This window comes from Aotus nancymaae, unplaced genomic scaffold, assembly GCF_030222135.1.
Source record: "Aotus nancymaae isolate 86718 unplaced genomic scaffold, 86718_ANA_hifiasm-v0.15.2.pri h1tg000008l, whole genome shotgun sequence".
In the NCBI taxonomy this organism is placed as follows: domain Eukaryota; kingdom Metazoa; phylum Chordata; class Mammalia; order Primates; family Aotidae; genus Aotus; species Aotus nancymaae.
This window is the reverse complement of record NW_026988419.1, coordinates 8,439,181-8,460,489: the sequence shown is the minus strand read 5'-3', so window position 1 is coordinate 8,460,489 and position 21,309 is coordinate 8,439,181. Positions and strand designations below refer to the sequence as shown.

The window sequence follows — 21,309 nt, the reverse complement described above, 5'->3', positions numbered from 1 at the left end:
TGAGGCAGACGTGAAACAAAGTGGAAAAGAAGGGAGTGCAAGACATCCAGAAATAAAATCTACAGAGTCTTCTGACTAATGGATTTGGGGAGTAGCACTTAAGGAAAGGGAGAGACAAACTTCTATCTTGGACAGTTGGTTGGACAGAAAGAATGAGTAGTTTAATAAGAAATTATCAGTTCAGTATCTGAAATGTTCAATCTGTGTTACTTATGGGGACTCCAGATGGATTCATCCAGCAAGCAGCTGGATAAATTAATCTAAAGATAAAAAGAATGGTCCAGACATCTGATAAAATATTTAGAAATTCACTAAGAATTAGATAATTGCTAGCTGAATCCCAGAGGATAAAAATCACAGAAAGAACATATGTAGAATGAGAAGCACAGTGGCTAAGCTAGCACCTGGGAAATGACCAGTGTGCCACAGATGAATGAAGGATGAGATGATACAAATGACAAAGGAAAGGTGTTATAGAACACAACACAGGAAGATGGACCATCCGCAAAGCCAAGAGAATTGAAGATATAAACGAGTGAGTAATCAAAGAACTGTCAAATGGCTGAAGAAGCAGGCTTATAAATTTGTCAAGTAAAAGGAACTAGGTAATGTTATCAGGAGCAGATTGGATAGAGTGGTTTGGCTGAATTTTTATAAAGACAAGAAAGTAAAGAGAGTGAGTGTGAAGTGCTCTTTAATAAGTATACTCAAAGATGAGCACAAGGGAAGAGTTACTAAAGATTCATTGAGGTACTCTCTCGAAGAAAAAGAAAACCGTAGTTCCCAGAGATACTAACCTACACAACTCAGAAAAAAGGTCCCGTGGAGTCTGTGTGTCTGTTATATTTAAATGTTGTAGTCTCCAAGTCTGAGTTTCCAACAACCTATGGAGACAATTTTAGGAAATCACACTAATTTTCTAAAAGCAATTTGGGAAGAACTTTACTTTTGTTTAACAGACTATAATTCTGGTTACTACACAGAATCAACAGAGGAACTGAAAGTCCGAAGCCACAGCACAGAGCCATTACCAAAGTTGGACAACAAGGAAAGAGGCCACTATGGGGCGTCTTCCTCCAGGGAGCCTGTCAAAGCTCAGGAATGGGATGGAACACCAGGGCCACCTGTGGTCACCAGTAGAATGGGAAGATGCTCTGTGAGCCCCACCTTGTTGGCAGGAAACCACAGTTCAGGTAAGATGGATTATGATCTCCCAGATGGTAATTCCTCCTGTCTCTAGAAACTACTTTCATGCAGTATCACTTACAGAATTATCACCACAGATATCTCTGTCTCCACTCAGACAGGTAACACAAGTAGCCATTCACATAGGTTACGTAAAAAGACATAACAATATATTGTACCATGCGATGGTACAACTATTCACAGAGACGATAGATACTTGAACAGTGCTTCTTGGAGCTGGGCAAGACAGCAGCCTTGACAACGTAAACAATTTTGTACTAAATTTCTTCAAAAATATCTAAAGGCCTCATCTAAAGCAGTTTTAACTTGCGAAGTTTGAGTAATTTAGAATTTATGCTTCCTTTGCTTCAAAAAATATTTTAAGCAACTGATAAAAAATGAACTCAAAGTAAAATTGAGAACAGAAATGTAATGAAGATAATCTGAAGGCACTAAAGAAAGTACATATCAGGAGGCATCTGAAATGGTGAGCTGAAGGTGATAACCGGGCATCAGGAATAGTACTAAATTCCCAAATCTAAGTCAAAGGAAATTTAAAAGCTTTAATCTAATGTACCTTTAAATGTCACAAGTTAAAATTAAAATCTGCAATGAAATTTTACATGGTTAATAGGTAGATATTATTAAACATCAACTTTTTAAAAACAGCATATGTTTGCTTTGAACTTACTAATCTATGTGTTGGACTCACAGAGAATTGTCAATTGAAATAAACAACAAATAATCAAGGAACTTCCTGTAGTTTCAAGTTTCTATTTCTTAAGTGTTAGAGCTCCACAGAAAAGACCAATCCTTTAATATTCTTTTCAGCTCTGATACTCATCTGAGAAAGCAATTTACATGAATTGTGGTCTCTCAGACAGTCGTGCACAAGTTAAAATTGGAACAGGATGAATGCTCTCTGCAATTGCTGATGGATCTTCCTGGGACAATACCCAGGCAGGAGCAAACTTAACATGTAACTGAAGCTTTGGTGGTAGAGTCATAGCACGTATGTGGATAATCAACTCTAAAGCATGAGTTAAAATTTGGCCAAATTTAACAGATTTCAAAATATATTTTTGAGAGTGAAGTATAAATTGCTATAGGTGTATCAGAAGAAGATGTTTGTACATTTTGTCACAAAGAAAAAGAAAGATAGAAAATAGCTTTTTTATGGGAAAAATGTCACTTCCCCAAAAAACTTTGACATCACTATTTAATTGGGTCCTATGATTGGTTTGAAACTCATTAGTAGTTTTTAAATAACTGTCAAAATTTGTACCAGTTCTATCCAAAACATGTGAACAATATATACTTCTATTGCAGCTAGATATATATTTTATAAAAACTAGAAATATTCTCTGGGTTTCTATTATGTCATGGTTACTCTTCTATGATCTGAGAGTACAATGACAAAAAAGATATCCTTACATTTAAGTTCTCAAAGTCTAGAGCAAGACAGACAAGTGATAACTGCACTATACTCTGTGTTTCAGTCAAGGTTCTCTAGAGAAACAGAAGCAATAAGATATATATAGAGAGGGGAGGGGAAAGAGAGAGATTTATAATGAAGGATTGGTTCCCATAATTATGGAGGCTGAAAAGTCTCATTATCTGCTTTCTGCAAGTTGTAGGTTCAGGAAAGAAAATGGTAGAGCTCTATTCCAAGCTCAAAGGCCTGAGAACTAGGGGAGTCAATGGTGTAAGTCCCAATCTGAGTCAAAAATTCCAAAAGCCAGAATGCAGATGTCCAAGTGCAAGAGAAGATGGACGTCCCAGCTCAAGAAGAGATAGTAAATTTGCCCTTTATTCTCCTTTCCATTATATTCAAACCCTCAACAGATTGGATTATGCCCACCCACCTTGGTAAGGATGATTTTCTTTACATAGCCTACTGATTCAGATACTAGTCTCTTCCAGAAACACCCTTACAAATACACCCAGAAATAATGTTTTACCAGCTATCTGGGCATTCCTTAACCCAGTCAAGTTGACACATAAAATCACATGTGTTACATAAAAATATGAATACTATGGGAAACAGAAGATGTTTTAATCCATTCTGTGTTTCTGGGAACACCAGGCTGAGGAATTTATAAAGAAAAGAGGTATATTTGGCTCATGGTTCTGCAGTCTGGGAAGCTCAAGAAGCATGGAGCTGGCTTCTGCTCACCATGAGGTTAGAGATTCTGTGCTAGGTCAAAATGTGAAAATTCCAAGGGGAACTGGATATGTGTGAAGAGGCAAAACTCAAGGGGCATCTGGCTTTATAAGAACCAACTGTCTCAACAACCAGTCTAGGCTAACCGAAGTGAGAACTCACTTACTACCTCAAGAACAGCAGCAAGCCGTTCATGAAGATTCACCCCCATGACCCAGACACCTCCCACTAGGCCCCACCTCCCAACATTGCTGCATTGGGGCTGAGATTTCCTCAGGAGTTTTGGTGGGAACAAGCCATATCTAAATCACAGCTGAAGAGACATTCGTCAGTTCTTCCTGGGACAGTGTGATTTTAGCAGCAATAATCGGGGCAGGGCAGGGGTTTGGTGGATGAAACAATGTTTGCTTGAAGAAGAAGTATGTGAGCTAGAACTTGAAACAAAGACTTGCTCACCAGGAAGTTGAAGAAAAAAACCTGCCTTCTAGATAAAAACCTGAAAGTCTATGGGATGGAACAAAGCGTATTTGGAATAAAGGATGGGGAAGATTGAAGAAACTGCAAAGGCAGGTGGTGACAAGATAGCTAAAATCCTGTAGGGCCTTGTTATTAACTAGAAAGCCTTTCAGCTATGAAGTATAAATGAGCAGAGGCTTAAGCAATAATAGCCTTTGTTTGTATCCATTGCATCAAACATTCGGGTAGTCAGTTCCAAGTGTTTTGCAGCTGCTCAGGGATGTCAAGGACCCAGGAACTTTGTATCCTTTAATTCTTCTGTTCTGTTACCCTTGATGATTGTTTTTATGATGACAAGGCTGATGGACTACACAGTTCTGGGCATTACACTTCAGAAGATTCTCAGTTCATCTAATTGCTCAGAACTGGGAAACATCTTCTCTGGTCCAATCTCTGAGTGAAGGAGAATGGGGTTTCCATGGGCTTGCAGAGAACCATTTTTCTTCTTAATCAAGGGTCCTTTGCCTTCCTTCTGGAAGTGAACAGTCTATTAGCAGGAATAAAGGGGAAACTATGTCGTATAAGGTGTCTGCCATGTTGTAATTAGGTTTTTAACTTTATGCGGTGAATATTTTGTAGCTATTTACTATTTTTTAAAGATAGGGATAATGTAATTCCACTTACATCATAGAATACCCAATGATGACTCTGTGGCTTTAAATGTAGGTATTTGGGAAGTCATTTACTGAAGTAGAGACAGTCAATGTGAGATGTGAAGCAAGGCTTACGAGGAAAAGTCAGGACTTACATGTTGCCTATGTTAGACTATGTTAAGTTAGAAATGCTCTGGGACATCAAATTGAGAAGCCAGTAGATTGTTGGAATTAGAAATCTGTAGCTAGGGAGATGTGGATTTGAGACCTAGACTAGACTCTTTTGGCCTGGTTAGAACGGTGAGGCTGGATGAGTCTAAACAAAGAGAGTAGGAAACTCAGATGACACCCTGGGGAATCCAAACATTTCACTGTGGGCAAAAGAAGAACCTGTGAGATACATAGAAATGAAATAGATAGTCCGTAATTAAACTTTTTGAACATGTAGTAAGTTACATATAAATTGATAAACACGTACCTTACAGTGTCTTTACACTTTGATATAAGTATTCTAATAAATTCAGAGTGTAAACAGAATTTATACCATACTTTCACTTTCTTCCACGTCAAAACCCTGAAGCAATCTCTTTTGGTTTACAGCATGTAAAATCTGCCCTCCTGAGTTTTTAAGCTCTGTTTGTAGAGCAGGAAATTGTCTACTGACCAGAAGAAATGACACACATATTTTTAGTCCCTCAGATTCTTTATCTTAGATTATGAAGGAGGTAGACAAAGATGAAAGAAGAAAGAAATTCTGTTAGGTTTCAAATAATAAGGTGTTTGTATTTATATTAGGAAAAATGCAAAACAGAGGGGCAAGTGTTGAGTTACATAGACAGCATCAGTGCAAGCCAGTGGCTTACGTGAAGCAAAACTCAGATTAAAGATACCATTACTCGAACTTCTAGTCTACTCTTCTACTACATTTCAGGAAAGAAAAGGAGAAAGGGAAAAATGTTGCATGGTTAGCTTTTTATTTTTCTGAGGAGAAAGAACCTAAATGGTGCCAGTTCTGAACTAGAAAATGCCATAGTTCCACTGGCAAAAATGCATAGAGTATCTGAAGTTCACACTCGCCTTTTGCAGTTTTTTGTTTTGTTTTTTTGAAGACAGTCTTGCTCTGTCACCCAGGCTGGAGTGAAATGGAACCATCTGAGCTCACTGCAACCTCCACATCCCAGATTCAAGCAATTCTCCTGCCTCAGCCTCCCACGTAGCTGGGATTACAGATGCCCGCTATCATGCCTGGCTAATTTTTGTATTTTTTGTAGAGATGGAGTTTCACCACATTGGCCAGTCCGGTCTCGAACTCCTGACCTCAGGTGATCCACCTGCCTAAGCGGCCTCCCAAAGTGCTGGGATTATAGGTGTGAGCCACGACACCGGCCAACTTTGGTGTTTTAAACAAACTATGCATTACTTGAATACTCATCACTGAGCTAGTCTTTGTCTGAAATAAGCCAATAGCTACATGAAGAGGGCATTTTAGACTTTCTGTTTTGGAACAGAAGACAATGAGTCAGTATTAACTGTTCCTCATTCTTCTCTTTATGCTTCCTCATCATTATTATCTCCTCGCCCCTAAGTACTCAACTCCATACCTTACACTAGAGAGTAAAGAAGATTCTACTTATAAACTCCTTCTTCCTCTGTCAACTTTCTGCTTCTACCTCTGTCTCTCTCTGTCCCCCGCTCCACACTGATATACATGAAAACTTCTACCAGTCACAGGCTATTGCTTTACCAAAAGTAGTTTAGCCACTTGAAATGGTTGTTCTTAACAGCTCTTTTGAGGAACGAAGGAATTGCTGAAGTAAAGCAAATGTGTCAGGAGATCTCAATTCTAATTAACATTACCACTGGTTGCTGGGGTACGTTATTAAAGTCACTGTTGTTTAGTAAATCAGAGATTCCCCAGAGGGACATTCTGGAAGGCAGTGGAAAACTGGGACCCAAGGGCTCATGAACATAATAGGAAAGAGTGAGGAGATTATACAAGTAAATATGGTATTGACAAAAACTCAGATTTCAACCACTGAAGCCATTAACAAATAGTTTCTACGCAGCTTGTATCTGACTCTGTTACGGTTACTGGGGACACACACACCTACCCCCCATAGGTTATGTAAAATATAATCTCTGGCACTCAAAGATTTTATTATTCTTCTTTATGACACAGAACTATTGAACACAAATTAATTAGGTTATAATTAAATGTATTATTTTCATTGTTATCTACTGCTTACTATACATTTAAAATCATTCAGAGAACAATTAATTAGTGTAGGCTTGAAAGATGGAGAGATTAATGGAAGACATGGAGTCTTAAACCAGGATTATTCCAGATCTTCTTATAAATCATTACGATTTATCAATTGAGTGGAAAGAGAATTTTCCACATGGGATGAAAAAGGTGAAGAGACACACCTGTCCTGGCTTGGCCCTGCCAGGTCACGCTGACAGAGTGTTTTTGGAAGTAAATTCAGCCCTTGGCTTATGAGCAAAGTGGTATCATACCCACATGTGCACACAAACATATACAGAAACACAGGGTTCACAGTGCATTTAAATCTAAAGAATAATGAAAACCCTATGAAGGGAAGGATCAACTGTTATTATAAAAACTTCAGCTTCTGTGTGTTCAACTTTTTGTGTTTCTGGTGTTCTGAAAAGATTCAAGATGAGATGCTAATTGAGATGCCTTCAGGACAGACAGGTATCATGAGAAAGTGAAGCAGGAATGATGCTTTCCTTCATGTGTTTTGCTTATACATGAAGCACATAGAAATGTACTACACTCCCACAAAGGAAAATGTTTTTCCCACTTTCCTTGAAACTTGAAGCCCTTTTGTTCTAAGTTTTATATTTCCACATTTGCCAGAAGCATTGCTAAGGAGAAATATTTCTCCATTACAAGGAAAATCTATTGCAAGCTGATGCACCTTCGGACTCAATGATGGAAATGTAGGTGACCTGGAAAGCTCAGGGGCACTCCAAGTGGACAAAAGCTACTCAGTACCAGCTGACGCTGCCATAAGAAAGGCTCACCCAAGGTTTTCAGATCTAACTGATATTATGTGAAATCTCCCAGCTTTCAAATGCAGTTCAATTGTTGGAAAACATGGAGTAGAATAATTCACTTCCTTTAGCTGGGTAAGACCTGAAGACCACACACTTGCATTTTCTGGTTTGCAGAATCAAGTGGTGACCGTTAGCTGGAAGCATGGATTTGACCCTGTGTCACAGAGAAGCTGCTTTCTACCAGAAGCAGCAGGTCCCAGTAGATACTTTGCCCTACTTGGCTTTTATTTTCCAGAAGCTGCTGCTCCTGGACAAGGATATGGTAGCAATAGGAACACTGATAAGAGGGAGGCATGCAGCCATTGATGATCAGGGGAGGAAGGGAGAATTGCTTAGCACTAAAAAAGAAGTAGAGATTTAGAATTCCACGAATAGTGAGGACTAGCAGACTAATCCTTCATAGCACACTTGCAAAGTGGCACGACCTCTAAAAGTTGGGTGGGGTCAAGTTAGCATAGGCTGGACTTTATGCACCATGGTTCTAACCTTCAAAATTTGGAATTCTGCACTTCAAGGGGCTCTTTGTGTTTGAACAATAGACCCCCCTGTGACAGCCAGTATGAGCTAAAGACTAGGAGGACCGTATTATATATTCTGCTCTGCAGAACAGTTCTGGGACTTCATGACCCATTGTAGGGAAGCATTTTTCATCATTTATGATTCAGTCCTTCATATCCAAGAGGAGTCTTACACATACAAATTCAGAAAACTGAAAAACAGATACAAATTTAATTTCATTTAAAGAAAAAAAATCCCATTTCTTGCACACCATGCTTGTAAATTCTATACTAATCTGAAATGCCTGCATAAGGTATAATGTTGTGGTTGAGCACCAAATGGTTAGGCAACCTGCAAATCTGGATTCAAATCCTGATTCTGTTTTGTTGAAGACAGTGAGAGCTCTGGCTCCAACATGACACTTTACACACCCAAACCATGGTTCACAAGACATTTGCAGCCGTAATTCTTCTTTTAGTCACCACTTTAAAGATTGAAGAGATCACAAAGACCTTAAGAGGTTACTCGAAGGCCCACAAATGGAGACCTGGGAAGACGTAGCGAAATGGGAACCATTTACAGTAAGCAACAGAGCTGTGATTCGGGAACGGAACTGCAACTGAACTCAAGAGCACAGTCTTTAGATACTGAATTTTTATCAGTTGATTTATAAGAAAGATGATTTTCTCTTGAAACGTCTAAAATGTGTTTCCTGTACTTTACTTGATAACACTGAAATGACTGGCTAACTCTGCTGATAAACTTCCTGACAGCAATAACGCAAAGCCATTTATGCTTCAGCCTTCATATCCAAGTAGACTCCCGTGCACACAAGTTTAGAGAGGTGACAAATGGGCAAGCCACGCACAATTTGGCAACAGGACTAGGAGCCGCAGAACAGTACTCATGATGGTTGTTCACGGTAGACCCTAAGAAATCAACATAGTTTTCTTTTCTTAGTGTGTAAGTAAATCATACTTGGCAATAATATTAATAAATTAATATTTTGGTGTCAATTATTTGATGAAATTACAAAACACTGCTGTGACCCACTTTCTCTGTCTTTACAGAAGAGATCAAGTAAATCTCACTGTGTAGCTATGATGAAGATTATATTTAAAAATATATGGAAATGCTTGGTACAAACTGGTTTATAGTAGTCAATAGACAAAGGTTTATTCTGTTTCCATTCAATTTTACTGGAAAAATACCTGTCTTTTTCTAGGACTAAGACTTGATACTTTCTTTTGAAAGATCAGCACGTTGCAAATATGATATTTCTTTAGCAAAACATAATATAAGTGGTTATGAGGCTACTATTAGTGCAACAACGTATGCTTCATTTACTTGTGTATTTTTCAACAAAGATTTGAAGCCAGCTGATGATCATTTTTGGATTTCCTTGAGTCTGCATTTATAGATGGAATTTGGAGAAAGAGTGAGGGCAGGCCTTAAGACTTGGTTGCTGCATTCTACACAGTTGTCAAAGAAGTAATTCTAATCTCTCACACTGCTTCTGTTCTGCTTAGTAACAATGAAGGGGATTTAAAACCAGGTTGTCAAGGATGTGGGAATCACAAGAAAACATTGATGTCTGCAAATGTATGCATCTTCTTTCATAAATATCCAGCTTGAGATTCATTCATCTATTCCTTTAGTTATTTATTCCCTTTGTGTTTATTTTCTAACTAAAATTTCTTAACATCTACTTTGTGGTGTGCAGGAGGTGGGGAGGACAGAGATATATATATAATATACCCTAGACTTGTAGTCTAGCAGGTAAAGCAGAAAACAAAACAACCAATTAGCCCAAATGCTATGAGGGGAAAATACTGAGTGCTGTAAGTAAGCCAAGCACAACTGGCTAAAGAGAAGGCCATTCAAACAAGCTTCCTGGAGAATGTGACACTAAATTTGACACTAGCGTGATGAGTAGGAGCCAGGCAAATCAGAGAGGTTGGAGTCTTCACTGCAGCTCACTCAGGAGTGTGGATAAAACCTATTTGCTTTTAGAACCTGGTTAATATTCAACTTTTTAATATATCTACATAATTTCTAAGCTGTATCTTCTTTTCTCTCTTTCATTTCTTCATGTGGCCCAGCTCTTTCGGGATGCCAACGTTGCTCCTAACGGTCCTAATTATTCCCCTCTCCCTGTATTCATGACCTTGGCAATGTGCTTTTATAGGTCTTTATCAGGAAGTAAAGTCTATTTCACATCCCTTGAATTTGGACTGGCCTTGAGTCTTGCACTGATTAGTAGAGTGAGATGGAAGTGACTGTGTGTCATTTCTGAGCCTTGACTTCATGAACTGTGAATGCTCCCATGGCTCTTTCCAATCCTGCCACCACCATGTGAGCAAGCCTGGACTAGCTTGTTGGAGGATGAAATACAATAAAGAAGAACCCCCCAAAATGTGGGAAAGCACAGCATGGACTACCAGAACCACCGACTTGACCCACATTTGACTACAGATGCATGAGTGAGCCTGGCTGAGACCAGAAAAACCACCCAGCAGACCCACTGACTCATGAACAAAACTAAATCAGTGTCATTTTAAGTCACTGAGTCTGGGTGTGGCGTGACGCCGATACCATGGTCTGTTTGAATTTTGCCATTTTTCCTCCAAGTGAAAATGCTTTATTATTATTAGACAATAGTATAGTAGTATAGTAACAGGAAAGTAAAGAATGCTCATTGACAAACAAAAAGTTAAAGTGAAAAATGAAACTCTACTGGCCCACATTTTCCTTCACCATCTCACTTTAGGAAGTATTTATCGTGTTGAACCACCATGTTTTCACAGTTTAGGGACTGAGTGCTGATAAGGAGTATGAGTTCTCTGTTACATTCATTTTTATTATGCAACAAGAACAACAAACCAATCTGGTGGAGTTCGGGTGTTCATTGTAATTTGGACTTTGCTATAGGCTGTGAACTAACTTCCTGCTTGGCTCTACTTCAGCCCCAGGCAGCTGTGAACTTCCACAGCTACGACCCTCAAAGCTACCATTCTGTGCAGTCGGATCATGCGCCAGAAGACAATTCTCCACATCTGCTCTCCTTCCCAGTTCTAATTGGGTGCCTGGTGACTTCCCCAGGGAACATTTGCCAGGTCCTGCTGCCTGGTTCTGTTCACTGTTTTCTCACTCTGCAGTGTAACTCTCACTTTCTGAGTTCGAGGAGTAAAGGCATAACAGAATTCTCATTTGGAGGGATCTTGGAGAGTGCTGTAAGCTGTATCCCCAAGAGTCCCACTTTTATTTATCTGTAGAAAACGATGACTTCTGTTGGCTAGAATGTGTGCTTATCAGAGAAAGTTTTATTTGGATTTCTCCTGATACTGGTAATATGGCTTTGAGAAACAACTAGAAAAGGAGAAATGGGAGGGAGTTAACTATTTTAAATGAATGTAAATAAACAGGGTACAAAATGCAAAAGGCTAATTGCAACATAATAGAAGATAATTACTCTCACGTTACAAGGCAAAAAGCTCGACTGCAGAAGAAAAACTTGCAAAGGAGATGATCAAAATGAATATTGTTATCCTTAACTGAACTCTCATTTCTCGCCTAGGAAAGTGATTAGAGGCTGAGACAGATACAGACTAGATATTAGAGAGAATTTTAGATGGACTGCGTGTGTGTGTGTGTGTGTGTGTGTGTGTGAGAGAGAGAGAGAGAGAGAGAGAAAGAGAGAGAGAAAGAGAGAGAGAGAAAGGTGAGTATCCATCCCAATGGAAGAAGGGTGAGAAGCGGAAGTGGAAAGTCAAGTAAGAGAGACTTTAATGAAACCACTCAGAAAACTTGACATTGTTTCTAAGAGTTTGAGGGATAGGGTAGAAGAAAACAGCACAAGAGACTGGCTGAATGATCTATGACCACAGAGAAAGGAAGTTGCTTAGCAAGTAACTGTGCGGCCGCTGATGGTAGGTTGAAGATGTGTATAAAGTGTGTTTCCCATGGACCAGATTTGGTCCTGGAGAGAAACCCTGGAGGTGGTCTAGATCATGAGAGTGCCTGGTGCAACCAGGACTCTAAGGACGTGTCTCATGGTGCCCTACAGAATGCCCAGTTGCCCACAAAAGGCATAGAGCAAAGAACCATGATGTCTCCAGGTGAGAGGTGGCCGACCAATCAGAGGAGGGATTCAGGGACACTGGAAAGCGCCCCAAGAAGACAGAGCTTCAGTGTCGAACACCTGCCCCAGCCAGAGCGTGAGAGATGCTAGCCCATGCCAGGCCCTTGAAGAACCTTTCCTTCTCCCATCTCTCCTCCTCTCTCCTGTTTTGGCCCAGATGAGAGTAGACATTGTGGGGACCAAGTTGGGAACAGAGGTGGAAGAACAGGGAGAGGAGGCCATCTCTTTTTTGTTTGCCAGGAGCTGACACAAAGTGGGCCATGGGAGAAGTCTTTCCTTGAGATAATGTTCATAGTTTTGATTAATGTAAGTAACTGGGCACTGAAATTATTACTTCAATAAGACTTTTTGTAACTTAAAGAAAATGAAAGATTTTTAATTATCAAAGTGAAAAAAAATGTCCTGGGACTCAGTGGAGGGTTTCTCCAAAGTGCAAGAAAGACCTTCGCACCCTAGAGCAGGTTGGTACAGCTCTGGCTTGTGGGGAGAAAAAAATAAAACAGTTTTCTGATGCACGTAAGGTCCTGTATGTTCAAATGAACAGTTAAATTTCACAAGTTTAAAGAGAACAGAATCTGGTATAATTTTAAAAAATTACTCTAAGGTTATTGCAGATTATATGTAACCTGAGTTGTGGAATTTAAGTTTATTACCTTTGTGGGTTATCTGTAACCTGTTTAAAATTATGCCTTATTTTTATTATACCAAAGCTTTTAAAATGGCTTTATGTGTGTTATCTCATTTGCACTTCACAAAAACCTGTACATTAGTGGGCTGGTATGATTATCTAACTTTTTTTCTTCTTCTTTTTTTTTTTTTTTTGCTGATAAAACTGAGGCTCAAGAGAAATCACGTCAATTGCCCAGATTCACTGATAAGTAGTAGATTAAAATAAAGAAACGAACTTTAGGTTCTGACACCTAGTACAGCTTTCTTCCTATTATTTAATTAGGCTGAGTTTCTCTATTTCCACCTCCGTGCTCCCAGATTTATTCATTTGTTCACCATTTACTTATTCACACTTTCATTTATTCATCTATTTTATTCAATATGAAATTACCAACCACTGAGCACATGCCAGTGAGGGAGACAGCTGTTACCATAATGACAAAAGTTTCAAAATGTAATTACAGTCTGTGATGAAAGGAGAGTAACAGGGCACTTCCTTTAGAGTGTGTTTCAAGGCATCCTAATAACCTGGGGATGGAGCTCTCAAGGTGAATTAGGAGGAAGAGCAATCAAGGAGGAGGACGTTGGAGATGCCTCGACCCTGTGATGTCATGATCTACATAATTGAGGGACTAAAAGGAGGGCAGAGAAGAAGCTGAGAACCAGACAAGGGGAAGGGTGAGCCGGCCACATCCATGACTCAGGTCTTACCTGAATATGACAGGAAGCCATTTATGGATTTTTAACCCAGGACTTATGTGATCACATATACAGAGTCAGCTAATTTACGATCATCCTAAACCAAAGGAAACAGATTTATGAAGATCAACATGAACAGGCTGCCCCAAATCACCTGCCTTGTAAATCCAAAGGAGAACTGTTTTTGCTGCTCTCTAACACGTGAGATTTCACCTTTCCTATACTTAATTGAGAGGTGTTTGTAACTGATCATTGGTATATATGGAAATTAATTGTTGAGCACCTGGGCAGCCGTGTTACACATGTGTTTTTGTTGTTGCTGTTGTTTTTTTTTTTTTTTTTAAATCAGCAACATTATATATGCTAGTCTTTCTTTGGTCCAGTCATTTACTCACTCTTGTAAGAACAGCACTGTGAGGTGATACAAGGATGAACTCTGCCCTTCAAGGAGCTTATTCATGCCTGTGATCTTAGTTGATTTTATAAAGCAAGGGGGTCTTATTGCCTCTGATTCAGTAAAACCGAGAACTGGTTTTTGCTGTTTAGTATTTTGTGGAATTTCATCAAACCCTTTGTGTTTTTTATTCCCATTTTTTTTTCTAGCAAGGTGGTTAGCTAAAGTTATGGGACCAGGCTAGGGTCAAGGAATTTGGTGATATTAACTGATGTATGTGTACATATATAAATCCATGAGGCTACTTACAGGTTTTACATATAAGTTCCGTATGATTATATTTGCAAAGTCAGCTAATTACCTATTACCATGTTTTATATATGCATTATGTTAGTACACACACATACTTGGTTTCTGCTAAACACATGCATAGAACATGATACTGTATACTATATAGATACCCTGAACACTGCTAGAAAAAGATTCAACTTGATAGTAATTTTATTTTCAATAGAGAAATCCTGAATTTCAACTATTTTCTGATCTATTGAGGAAAATAATTAGGTAGAAATCGTTCAAATGATGCAGAAGGTATCTTTCATTCTCTTGCCTCTCGATACAATATTAATTCTGCTTAAGAACCACAGTGACAGTGTGCTGGCTCCAGCTTTGACTGTAGCACCAGTGACCTGTGTCTGTCACTGCAGGGTGGTGGTTCCACCCTGGGCCCTCTCCCAGTGCACTCCACCCTAGCCTATACTGCAGCAGTTGGCTTCCTTTGGAACGGCCCCGTGGAGATGCTACAACAACAGTGTTCACAAAGAATGCCTTTTCTGTTTCTGTGAAAAGCCACAGAAGACATAATAAAATAGGAGACTCTGTCTGACTTATGCAAGGCATTTACAGAGACTAGTTCTGGAAGTTTTGGAATAGGCCCCGAAAATCCTATCAAATAATATGTTTATTGCCATCTACTGTCCAACACAGGAACTGCAATTCCTCAACACACACACACACACACACACACACACACACACACACACACACACACACACACACTCTTAAGGTTATAAAGTATTCAGTTGAAAACAGGTCAGTGTGGTCAACGTATTTCAGATTTTGGGAAGGTGAAGAGATGGAGAAACATGGCTCTTTATCCAAGTGAAACACACAAATCATCTTTTAGAGTGGTCTCATTCTTTAAAATATTATTTAGAATAATCCAGTCAGTAGGCCTGTGCGGTGGCTTATGCCTGTAATCCCAGCACTTTGGGTCGCCGAGGTGGGCAGATCACAAGGCAGGAGACCAAGACCATCCTGACTAACATAGTGAAACTCTGTCTCTACTACAAATACAAAAAATTAGCCGGACATGATGGCATGCGCTGGTAGTCCCAGCTACCTGGGAGGCTGAGGCAGGAGAATCACTTGGAGGCTGAGGCAGGAGAATCACTTGAACCTGGGAGGCAGAGGTTGCAGTGAGCCAAGATTGCTCCATTGCACTCCAACCTGGGTGGCAGAATAAGACTCCATCTCAAAAATGATAATAGAAATTCAGTCAATAAATGCTTAATGAGTCCTTATCAAGGATCAGTTATATTACTCAGGGACATATGCTGAGTAAATACACTGAGAAAAGAGATAGACGTGGTTCCTACTTTCAGAAAGCATGGAGTTTAGTAGAGGAGGAAAGGGGAGGAAGGAAGGACCACGTGTACCAGGCAGAGTGGAGTAGCATGATTAAAATCCTACAGTAAGGGAAGGCATGGAACTTAGGATAGCCTAGTGCAAGGCTACTAATGAGGCTGGTTGTATAAACCGAGCTGTGTATACCATTGTGAGGAAGCAGTGTGTAATTTATTGAAAGCAGAGAAGCTAAAAAGATCAGATTGACCCCTGAATAATAAAAACCACTAAAATTTTTTGAGATCTTAGTGCATGCTTTTTGCCATGGAAAAAGCTTAGCATTTATTATCTTATTTAATTCTTACAGCAATCCTGTGAATTAGGTACCTTTATTTCTCCTATTTTATCTGTGAACAAATAAGTGTAGAGAGGTCAAGCAGATTGCTCCTGGTCATTCAGCTAGGAAGTAATAAGAGTTCAGCAGACCTCATGAAAAGATGTACCTCTTTTTCAAAAGCTCCAGCAGAAGTTTTAAGGCCACTCTCATTGACTGACTTGGGCCACATGTCCATCCTTGTAGCAATCAATGAGACCAATGGGATAGAATGATTGACTGGACAGACTTGAGTCATGTGGCCACTTCTGGAGCTAGAGTTGAGATCAGGTCTTACCACAGAACCATAAGAATGGAGATGACTGGTGATGCTGTTCTCTGAATAAAAATCAAATTTTCATTCCAGAAAAAGAGGAAATGGATTTTAGATAGAGAAAAATGACAGATGATCATTACCTCTCCTAAATTTTTATTTTTGAATAAATTTTTATGGTTGTTTAAAAACTATTTACTACCAAAACTTTGACCAACAGTGTTAGAATATTTTAACAAAAAGCAGACTCGAGTTATACATAATTCTATCAACATTGTTACTAAAAACACAAATACATAGGCAAAAACAAAAATAAAAATGCTGACCAGAAAGGAGGAGTAAAAGAAATGATCTTAATAAATTAGCTCAGGCCGGGCGTGGTGGCTCACGCCTGTAATCCCAGCACTTTGGGAGGCCGAGGTGGGTGGATCACGAGGTCAAGAGATCGAGACCATCCTGGTCAACATGGTGAAACCCCGTCCCTACTAAAAATACAAAAAATTAGCTGGGCATGGTGGTGCATGCCTGTAATCCCAGCTACTCAGGAGGCTGAGGCAGGAGAATTGCCTGAACCCAGGAGGCGGAGGTTGCGGTGAGCCGAGATCGTACCATTGCACTCCAGCCTGGATAACAAGAGCGAAACTCCGTCTCAAAAATAAATAAATAAATAAATAAAAATAAAAAATAAACTAGCTCATAATTAATCAAGAATATCTTTGAGATAATTCAATTATTTCAACACATTTCGTTTACTAGCATCAAGAATCAATGAGTAGAACCTTGGAATTTGCTTCTTGTTACAGATGATTAAAAATGCCCTGAGAGTTTTTATAGCTTCCCTCAGGTCTCATGGGTAGAAAACAGTGTTTCTTGGATTTTGCCATAGATATTTTTCCAGGAAAGCATTTCCTAATTGGTGGTTCTCAAAGTCCTTGAAATTTTCAAAGAATTTCCCATGTTCCATGCGCTTAAACTTGACATTTTCCTATGTTTTCTTGTTTGTTTTAAAATATACAACTGGCATATTAATTGTATAAAAAGTTAACTTTTTAAGAGAACTCTTTGGGGACAGAGTGTGTAAAGCAATGATTCTCAAACTCTGGCCTCAGGACACCTTTTGTTCTTAAAATTATTGAGGACTCCAAAGACTTTCCTTTATGAGAATTAAGTATAACAATATTTATCATATTATAAGTTAAAATTGGGAACTTAAAATATTATCTAGTAATTAGAAATTTAAAAACAACTCATAGTATATTAACATAAATAATGTTTTTCTTAAAAAAATTGTATTTTTCAAAACTATATGAGCAGGTTGAATTTGTTTTACATTTGTGAGAATCTTTTTAATGTCTAAATCAACAGAATATAGACAGTATTTCTTTTCTCTTTTAGATTCAATCTATCATAATGTCTTGCTTTGGTTAAATATATCAAGAAAATCTGTCCTTATACAGATTTTGTAGTTGTAAAGGGAGAAATACTTAAATAGCTTTTTAATATAATTGTGGATATTCTTTTTTAATACCCTTCCAAAATTCAGTGACTGGTAGTGTCTGAAAGCTTAATTGCAATGTTAGCTGCATATCAATAAAGTCTCTTATATCTATTACTCTATTTTGAACTGTAAAATGCAGTCTTTTATCCATCATTATTTGTAACATTGTGCATTTAGAAAATAATAGTTCATTAAGTTATGTGGATCTTCCATGTGTTGGCACATTTTGTTATAAAAATCAATATATCACATTCCTTAATATCAGTAGTGATCTCCTAAAAACAGCCTTTAAGCATTAGGATGATCTCAAGCTCACAGTGATGGATAAAAACTTTATCAAAATTTTAATTTTTGCTTAAAATCTCAAGTTTATTATTGTCAAAACGCTGTCAGTTGTCTTCTTTGAAGAAACGGGTTCACTTCATTCATTCGAAAAAATATCTGCCAAATATCCAAGTCTATGTGTTAGTGGAAAACAAATAATTACTAGTATAGTTTGGTGCTACTCCTTTGATGTGTGAAAGTGACAGCGGATATATCCATTGCTTTGAGACTTTCAGTGCATTTGTCAATACAGTGAAAAAGCAAGTAACATCTTAATATTTTTATGAAATAGTTTTGGCTTTATGTCCTGTCCCCCAAAGTATCTTAGAGACGCTAGAACTTCTGCTATAAAGTGAACAAGCATACCCACTACTGGAAATCAGGTTGAAGTTCTCTGCTGTGGAGAATTTGAGTGAGTACAGCCTTAGATTAGGCTTATTCATAGCCAGACATTGGTTAGGTTATGTCTATAATAGTTGGCTCAAGGTAAAAGCATAAGGAACATGGCCATTGAAATAGAACATACTAATGAGGACTATCAGTGTTGTAATAACTGGTCACATGTTCTCTCAAAATGTTTGCTCTTTAACCAAGTAAAAAATTCAATGGTATAAAGAGGAAATGAAATGCCATTAGCATTATGTCCAGTTTTGATTTTCACTTATTAGGAGTAAAGAGTTTTCACCTCACAAGGTGGGTTATCTACAAAATGTAACCATGGCATTTCCTTTCTTATGATTTTGTTATTTAGAAGCAAAATATATTTTTAAATAGGTCAAGTGATTTTTGTAATGCATTCATTTATAATATCAGGTGACAAAAGGATTTTGTTTCTTTTGTTTGTGTATTGTTTTTCTGATGCCATAAAACAAAGTGAAATTTCTGTCTCCATCATAATATGCATTTGATCCTTTGCAAATACGACTTTTTGAGTTTATATTGAAGCTTATGGGTTTTTCTTACATAACAATTTTTAAAATAATTAAGGAGTATGTTTTACTTGTTAAATACAAACTATGTTGTTTTTTCATATATACTTTAATTCGTGTTTAATGTGAAAAAAAGTATTTTTGAAAATAAAGCACATTTTCATATTCAGCTAAAGTGATGGATACCCCAAGGTGTTTTAGAAATTAAATATTATTATGAAAGAGGCTGTCAAATAAAAAAATATTAATACTTCACTACACTGTGTTGCCATGGATGAAACCAGCTATGCATTGCAGCATCTTGGGCATCCCTGTGTTTTAAGTAGTATAATTTATATGCTCTGTACATAAAAGATGGAAGACAAGGAAAAATCCTGGTCCCTCAGATCACCAGAAGGAATGAAGGAATATAATGAATACATTGGATCATGAGCTGCCACCTCATTGCCACCTTACTTTTCTCTGGGTTTTAGGTCTTCAGCAGAATTCCAGTATTCCCAAGAAGAATCATCAATTATTCCAATACGCTTTCTGTCCTAAATAACACTAGGACCTAAGTCCATGGGCTACAGGATACCGGTGTCTTTCACAGCTATGCAAATCTCAGCTGTCTCCAGAGAAGAAAACTCCTTGGATAGCTGAGGGGTGGGCATGAGGGAGGGGGGAAGAGAGAGAGAGAGAAGCTACTCCTAAGATAGATTCCTACATCCTGCTGATTTTCTTTCCTTTCTCCATGGCCACAAAATGATCACAGCAGTTATCAGATTAGTTTCATCTTTTCATCTCCATAGTCACCATGCTTAGGTCTATCAGCTTTTCAGAGGTGTATAAAATATTTAATATTTTTTAAAAATCGTAGCACCAAAATTCCAAAACTGCCTCATTCACATGAATGAAAATTAAATCAGTGAAAAATGTGACATTAGTTCAATGTAATTGTCAAATTAACTATTAAAACAATTCCATTACATTTTGAAATAATCTGTAGACCACTTTGTCAAATCCTGTACGAATTCCCGAGTGTGTATGATTACTGTTTAGAAGTCATAGCCAATCTTGTATTAATTGGATTACTCACTGTCTAACAATTTCAAAGAAACTATAAAAATTCATTCAAATTATATACAGGAAAAAAATTACATTTAGTGTAGGGCACAAAGGCATCTTACTGTGTTTACCTTGACGTGTGATGGGAGCCTCAAACAAAGTGTTCAGAACCCTGGAAAATTTTAATATCGTCCTGGCAAAACTGCCACTTTTCACTCAGGTGATAGTTTATCTCAAAAGCATATGTGTTATTAAATTAAAAAAAAATCTTTTCCAGAAAGTAGAGTTTGCAATGAGCATACTTTGGTGTATTTTAAAAAGAAAGCCACTCTGAATTCTGTGTAACTCCAAATAGCTACTTGGAGGAATTATTATGTCTTTGCTAGTACAGCAAAAATATTATGTATTGGAAAAAAACAGAAAAAAGATATGTGTCCTCAGAATTTGACTGATTTTATTTCTTTAAAGCTAGATGAAATTTTTCTTTTGCATATGAAAATGCACCAATCTTATATGGTTATGCAGATACAGTGGTTGAGAATGGTCATTTGTCTTTTTTTCTGGAAACAAATAGAACTCCAGTACTCACGGTGATAGAAGCTGTAACTTGTAATTGTTAACTTGTAAGCTGTAACTTGTAAGCTTGTAATTGTTACTCACTGTAACAATACTAGTGACAATCCTAAACAAAAATTCAGTTCTCCTTAAGGCAAAGATGAGAAATTATGTTTTTCTTTGTTTTTTTTTTTTTTTTTTAAAGTAATGAAAGTTTATATCTATTAAGAATAAAAAGAAAGGCCAGGAGCAGTTGCTTATGCCTGTAATCCCAACATTTTGGGAGGTCGAGGCAGGCAGATCACCTGAGGTCAAGAATTCGAGACCAGCCTGGCCAACATGGTGAAACCTTATCTCTGCTAAAAATACAGAAAATTAGCTGGGTGTGGTGGCACAAGCCTGTAGTCACAGCTACTTGGGAGAATGAGGCAAGAGAATCGCTTGATCCCAGAAGGCGGAGGTTGCAGTGAGCTGAGATCCTACCACTACACTCTAGCCTGGGTGAAAAAAAAAGAGAATAAAAAGAAAAAAGTTAACTAATAGATTACATAGTCCTACGGGTATCTACTTAATAAACAATCTTATGACGATGATGAGTTACAGACCTGGAAACATCATGGTATTATTGTCTTGATAACGGTTTACTCAAAGGAGTTAAAATGACTGTGTTCCTCCCTCCTCTCTCTCCTTCCCTCTTTTCTTTTCCTTTTTCTTCTTTCTTCCTTTTCCTTCCTCTCTGTTTC

General features: G+C 38.1%; 1 protein-coding gene across 1 annotated transcript in view; it reads left to right on the top strand.

Moving 5' to 3' along the window:
* The window catches only part of NYAP2 (neuronal tyrosine-phosphorylated phosphoinositide-3-kinase adaptor 2), a 290,472-nt gene that overhangs the window by 210,777 nt on the left and 58,386 nt on the right, over positions 1 to 21,309 (top strand). Inside the window, 1 exon segment of the mRNA XM_064372927.1 lies at positions 984 to 1,193. Coding sequence (XP_064228997.1) covers positions 984 to 1,193 — 210 coding nt within the window.